This window comes from Cannabis sativa, chromosome 9 (assembly GCF_029168945.1).
Source record: "Cannabis sativa cultivar Pink pepper isolate KNU-18-1 chromosome 9, ASM2916894v1, whole genome shotgun sequence".
In the NCBI taxonomy this organism is placed as follows: Eukaryota; Viridiplantae; Streptophyta; class Magnoliopsida; order Rosales; family Cannabaceae; genus Cannabis; species Cannabis sativa.
The window spans coordinates 22,388,356-22,395,541 of NC_083609.1; the positions used below are offsets into that span (position 1 = coordinate 22,388,356).

At 34.1% G+C, this 7,186-nt stretch overlaps 1 protein-coding gene across 1 annotated transcript; it reads right to left on the reverse strand.

Moving 5' to 3' along the window:
• Positions 1 to 1,751: 1,751 nt before the first annotated feature.
• Positions 1,752 to 3,914, reverse strand: LOC115723053 (protein ASPARTIC PROTEASE IN GUARD CELL 2). Its single transcript, XM_030652456.2, has one exon. The coding sequence runs from the start codon at positions 3,589 to 3,591 to the stop codon at positions 2,029 to 2,031; it is 1,563 nt and encodes a 520-aa protein (XP_030508316.1). The 5' UTR covers positions 3,592 to 3,914; the 3' UTR covers positions 1,752 to 2,028.
• Between the last annotated feature and the right edge of the window lie 3,272 nt (positions 3,915 to 7,186).

Consider the following 7,186-nt stretch of genomic DNA (forward strand, 5'->3'; position numbering starts at 1 on the left):
CCCACTAGACTAAAATCAAAAGAAGAAAAAAAGGTAAAAAATGTTGACAATTCAACATTTGCATGGCAAGAAGGCCATCTCAGTTGTCCACTGTTATGATCTTGACTTGGTAAGATTTGCCCAAATTAATCATTTTATAATGTATTTTTCAGGTCGTTTTACTAGTTGTCTCCAAATATGATTTTGCTGCTGTGCATGAATGAAGGAAATTACATTATAACCTTTTTACAAGCTTGTTGATTTATATCTTTCCACCCCTTTTATCCCTGCTTTTGAATGTTCCTTTCCTATAAATGCTAATTGTGTTCATACTTAATAGTTTAAATGGTAAATTAATCTCTACCAATAAATGCATGATCGTTAAATTTTGTCAAAGTCAATCAAGGGGCATGGGGAAAAGAATAAAAAATATACTGTGAATGGGTTTTTGTTTGGAACCTAAACAAGCAGACAATTTTAATATTTAAAATGTTATAAGAATCCCTAAGCTAAAAAGGGTGGTGAGAATGGGCTAAGACAAATAAGGGACAATTTCGCCGTGCAATAATGAGTTGTCATCTACTTTGTGAAGTAAAATACCGTGAAATTATGACAAAGTATATAAAGTATATCCAAAATGATCTTAATTCTGAGCAAAGCTCATAGCAAACTACTTACCTTTTCCTTTTTTTTTGCTGGTGATTGATTCCCTATTCTCCTTTTGCCAATTTCGCAAGCAAAATTCTCACTTTTGTGGGCCAGAAAAAGTGCTAATGAAATTGAAACCCTTGAGACTAACTGTGACTTAACACAGCAGTAAACTAAGGGAAGAACTCAAAATAATAAAGAAAATTAAATAGTACTCTTTTATCAAATAATATACTATAATCTTTTCAAGAAAATGTTATTGTCAATCTCTAATTTCAACTTCTTTATCTGAAAATACATACCATAATATATTTTTTATAATATTTTTTAAAATGTTTTTTGTTATAGTTTTATGAAATAAAAGATGAATTTTTTTAAAAAATTCATAATAATTACAATATTTACATAGAGTTTTAATATTTTAATTTATGATGCCAATTTAAAAAAATTTAAACTCATTTTTAATGTAGTAAACTATTTGTAATCTTTTAAAAATTTACAAAAGATAATTAATTTTGTAAGTTTAAAAAACATCACCATGAAAAACAATTATACAAAATGGAAAAGGGAAGTAACCTGTAACCCTTCTAAATATCAAAATCTATCAAAAGAGGGAAAAACAAAAAGCAAAAACAGGCCTTTGTTAAAAGTCATTGCTTGAACGCACTCCAACTTAGGTCATGCCAAGCCAAGACCAAGACACCATTACTGATGGCTTCACATGTCTACAATGGTGGTGGCTCCCTTCTCTAATGATTCAAACCCCACAGTGGCCCCCTAGAGTAGATAAAGAGAGAGATATTCTCTTCCTTGTTGAGGATAAATATGAAGTAATAAAAAAAAGAGATTATTTTGTTTTTATTTAAATTTATTTCAAAAGAATAAAGAAGTTTATTGGGCAATGAACAAATGTGTATTGTCAGACAGAGTCATGGAAAATATTTCTACTTAGTGATAAAAGGGTTCTCTTGGATCCTCGTGTTACTGGAAAAAAAAGGTTGTTCTAAATACTTACTTTTATTATTATTATTATTTCTTCACCTTTTTTGTGATTCTTTTGACCGTTCTTAATTTTCTCAGGTAAGGTTTGACTCTTTTAAAATTTTACACGATGCCTCCTTCCCTTTGGTTAAGCTTTAAACTTTGCTTTATTTCCATCTCAAAGTCATGATATATCATAATAGTTACATAATATTTCTTTTACATTACTTTCTCATCAAGTGAAAAAGAACTACTTTAATCCATAATTACAATCAAGAGAGAACCCTTATTATATATTCAAGGAAATACACCTAAGAATATAGTAAACTAGCTAAAACAAAAAATAGTAATAATATATGAGGATTTAATTTAACTAAAACTAACAAAATTTATATATTTATAGTTATAGTTATACTTACTCTAACACACATTGGGACCAAATCCCACAAACCCATTAGCTCCATCGAAGGAAATTTGAATACCCTCTTGCTGAATATTCCCTATAATGGATAATTCAGCTGGTGTTGGAGCAAATGCGAAACAGAAAGTGCCCGAGTCATCGACCGGGATCAAAAAATTCCTAGCTGGCAAGGTCAAGATGGGCCCACTGGACAAGTAAAATGATATGGTGGGTACCCGAACCGAAACGAACCCATACAAGTCATAACACGTGTCAAATATCGATACCCCAGACGACCGTGGCAGGTTCCCGGTTTGTTGAATAAAAGCGTCGCGAAAAGCCTCGTAAGCCGCCGTGGGAAACCTTGTTACGGCGGTTCCGGTGTCCATCACAACCCCACCCGTACCCGTATCGGTCAACCTGAAAGTATCCTCCGAAATGGGAATTCGAACCCCTCCGACTCCAAGACCCACGAGTCCTATGTAGTAGAAGCTCGTGGCACGTGGGTTCCGAACCAAGGGGACCCATGATGCGCCCACGGGCAATGCTCCACGCCCGAACTCGAGTGACCCGGGTGAGTCGGTACCCCGACTCACCAAACAGTAACTAAATGCTCCGCCAGTCTGTCCGCCTAGCTGGCCCACAAACGACATGGACCCACCACCAATGCCCAAAAGACCAGCCGCCCCGACGAACATGCCCTGGTTCATATGCCCACACCCGATTGCCACGTTCTTGATCACGGCTCGACCCAAAGTGAGAGTCTCAATGGCCAGAGTACCTTTCGTGTAGGACCCATCACCGTATGAAACCTCGTACCGGCACCGACCCGCGTGGCAACCGGCGTTCTCTAGCCGATCGCACACGGCGGAGCTGCACGAGACGCCGGTGTAGGAAGCTGAGTAAGCCGGGTCGAATACTGGGTCGGTTTGGTGGTAACACTGGTTGCAAGGCTGGCATTGGACCCACACAATATCACTACCTGAGTCAATCACCACGTATTGACTCCTGGCCGGAGACCCAACTCCGATCCGAATGAAGTACTCTCCACTCCCTTGGTTCATGCCCGACACCACATCCGAACCAAAATCATCCACCTCGTATTTCGTGTCGGAACCTTTGGTGGTGGTAGTCGTATTGGTTAGTCGGCTGAGTAGGGTAGCTACTCTTTGAGCGTCTCTCTTCATACGTTGATGGAAAAGGTGGCTATGAGTACGATGACCGCTATTGTTAGTCCGATTGTAATGACGATCACTTTCAATTTCATTTTCATTTTCATAAGTGGAAGATGTTAACGACACGAGCTTATCTCTATGGATAAGCTTAAGCTTCCACTTTCCTCCGCCGGTTTCGGCATGAAGAGCTTCGTATTGGTACTCGGATACGTTACTTTCGGCGGCGGAAGGAGAAATGAGGTTATCAGAGCTTAGTTCGGAGAGTGTCTGTTTAACGTCTAGGTGTTGGAAATCGGGATGAGAGAAAGTGGCGGCGCAGGTGGTGGTAGAGTAGAGGACTAGAAATAGAGCTATTATTATTGGTGTTATGAAAGGAGGAGTTTGTAAGGTTAGTAACATTGTCACCATAATATTCGGGTTGGGTCTAGTTTGGTTTTTCTCTTTGGTATTTGAGGGTGAAGATATATGGGAGAGAGGTTTTTATGAGGGTTTGAGTTGAGGGGGTGGTCTAATGGGGGATTTATTTATGCGGCGTGGTTTTGGGATGGAAAAATAAAAATAAAAATAAAAATAAAAATGTAGAATAATAATTGAGAGAGAGAAAGTGTGATGAGAATGAGATCGATGGGGGTTCTGTTTGAGTTTTTGTTTTCTAGTTTTTGGATTGATTAAGAATTTTTGTGTTGTGTGTTGTGTGTTTCTGTTGGGATTGTGACTATCTTCTCTGCTTCCCTACATACGTAGATAAATATGTATATATACTAAATAAAATACATTTATAACATTTTCTCCTAGCTACTACTCTCTTTTTACTAAACTTGACTTATTATTTGATTCTACACTCGCAGAATACAATGTATGTATTTGTGCCTTCAGAGATACGAATAGGCTTCTACTCAGCAACAAAATAGATACGGTGGAATAGCCTATATAAAAACCATACATTTGTTCTTCTATTATAAATAATAAAAAAAAAGAACTACTTAACTAAAGCTTTTAGTAGGCTGATCCTCTTCCTCCTATCCTATTCATAAGTGCATTTAATATAGTTTATTATTATTATTATTGAAAATGTGGTAACATTGTTAATAATATAGTTAATTTGGTTTGCTTTAAGATGAGATTATTGTAAAATTGATCAGTAATGAAATCCATATGGCTTGTAAAACTTTATTCAATTCCTATTTGATTTGTGATCATAATGCCTGCCAACTTAATTAATTGTAACTTTCAAGTCTAGGAATCTATGGCCATAGCACTAGTGGGAAAAAAAAAAAGGAAAAGGAAAAGGGTTCGGAACACTAGTTGGTTTTTGGTTTCATAATATGGTGGCAATTTAGCAGGTGATGATCATGACTTTTTTTTTTTTTTTTTTTTTTTTTTTTTTTAAATGTGAGTTTTATTATATATTTTATTCTATTAATATGTCTTTACTTTCCTCACTTTCAATGTTTGGGATTTATTCATATCAAACTACATCATTATTATTATTAAAGTTAATTTCTTTTGATGGAATATAATTATTAAAGTTAATTAGTAGTACAATATATCTTATAGTATAAAAGGAACTCCGTTTGAATATAAAATATAGAACTCAAGTTAGAGCTCGGGACTATATTTTTATTGATAGCCACGTCTATATTTTTGAGAAATTATAATTCTTTTTACATTGTAGTTTCCAACAAAAACAAGGTTCGGTAGTCTTAAAATAATATTTATATATAAGATAAGATGTATGAATTATTTTTCTCATTGTCAATTAGTTTCGAAATAAAATCTCATAAACTTTACTATACAATCCTAAATTCTAATATAGTATTAGAGCCAAATAAAACTATCTAAGCCAAAAAGTATTGCCGTGAGCCAAGTACCGTCAGTCTAAAAAGACGAGTCAAACGAGATTTTAATTCAATGGTTAAATTTAAATTTCTATACTTAATTTAGCAACTTAATTAAAAAAAAAAATCTTTCTTTTACACTATATCAAAAATATTTAACTCAAACTTAACATCTTTTATATCTCTCAATCAACGTAACATTCTCAGCTCATATAATAAAAAAATAATAGTATTTTTTTTGTTCAATTAAACAACAATATTAAGTGTAGAAACTCAACTTTCATAATAATACTCATTCAAGAATATAGCAATTAAGAGTGTACATATATATATTTATAGTATTTTTGTTTACAATATCATTAATTATTTATGGTAAATACTATTTTAGACCCTATGTTTTGCAAAAATTACTGATTGGGTCTTCTATGTTGTTAATGTTGGGTTTTATGCCCTAAATAAAACTCATTTCAATATAATTAGATTTACTTATTAATATAGATCAGAAATAACATTTAATGTTGCATGGTTCACATGATTTATTTCATGATTATATGTACATAATGTATAAATTCATCTGAAACCCTTTTCACATACTTGATCATGTTTATTGTGCTGTTAACACATTGGAAAGTAAACATGACTATGTGAATAAATTTTCCTAGATTTATCAGACATAGGGTTTTACTGATATGATAATCTACAACAGAGTTTAGTTGCATTTGGAGAAGTGCTATGTTCTTTCCAGAGCATTGGTTAAAGTAAAGCTCAGGTTGGATGCATGGAGTATGCATCGGAAGGGACCGATATTGAACTTTGACTTAGATTTATTAAACTTACCGTAATATCTATTCAAGTCAATATCGCCTAGTTGATCCTAGATCAAATGTTCTTAATCCTGTTATGATTAGGCTCAATCTTGAAAGGCTATTCGTGTTCTTTGATTTGTTAGTTAAGCCTACTTTTATGTCAGGGTGATACGTACATTTTGGGAACACGGTAGTGCAATTGAGTGGGAGCGCTAGCATAAACATGGAATCTATAGCTTCTATCTGGTGAATAGTAAGCAAAGGATGATCTCCTTCGAGCTTGACCAAACGAACATAAATGGTGGAGTACTCATTTCACATAAGCTGAAATATCATTTACACGGGGTTAAGTGTTTTAAGGATTAAATACATTGTAGGGTGTAACGGTAATCTAATCCCTTTACAGTGTAGATCATTCATATAGAGGATCATTGATCAAATTAGGATTATAACAATGGATAACTAATGATGTGTCTATATGGTGGAACATATAGAGCATTCTATATAACTGAGAGTGCAATTCTTAGTTCTATGCGTGGATTCAACGAAGAATTAATAAGTTAGTGAATTTTAGTGATAAATTCTTGATCTACTATTGGAAGCTCGGTTATATAGACCCATGGTCCCCGCACTAGTTGAGATAATATTGCTTGTAAGACTCGTATAATTGGTTTTGATTAATCAATTATAATTCTCAAATTAGACTATGTCTATTTGTGAAATTTTCACTAAGGAAGGGCGAAATTGTAAAGAAAGAGTTTTAGGGGCATATTTGTTAATTATGATACTTTGTATGGTTCAATTAATAAATATGATAAATGAAAATATTACTTAATAATTATTTATAGTTATTAAATAGTTAGAATTGGCATTTAAATGGTTGAATTAGAAAATTGGCGTTTTTGAGAAAATCAGATGCAGAAAAGATAAAACTGCAAATCCAAGTAAGGCCCATTACTGTACATGGCCGGCCACTTGGTTTGAATTTTTAAACTGATATTTTCATTATTTTAATGCCAAATAATTCAAACCTAACCCTAGTGGAATGCTATAAATAGATAGTGAAGGCTTCAGGAAAATTACACTTAAATTTTCTATTTTTCCTTCAGAGAAAAACCTGAGCCTTCTCTCTCCCTATCTTTGGCCGAACCCACTCTCTCTCTCTTCCTCATTGAGATTTCAAAATACTTAGTGTATGAGTAGTGCCCACACACAGCAAGTGATACCTCAACCATAGTGAGGAAGATCGTGAAGAAAGACTTTCACCAAGAAGGAGTTTCAGCATCAAAGATTCAGAGAAAGAGATCCAGGTTCAGATATTGATAATGCTCTGCTACAGAAAGGAATCAAGGGCTAGAT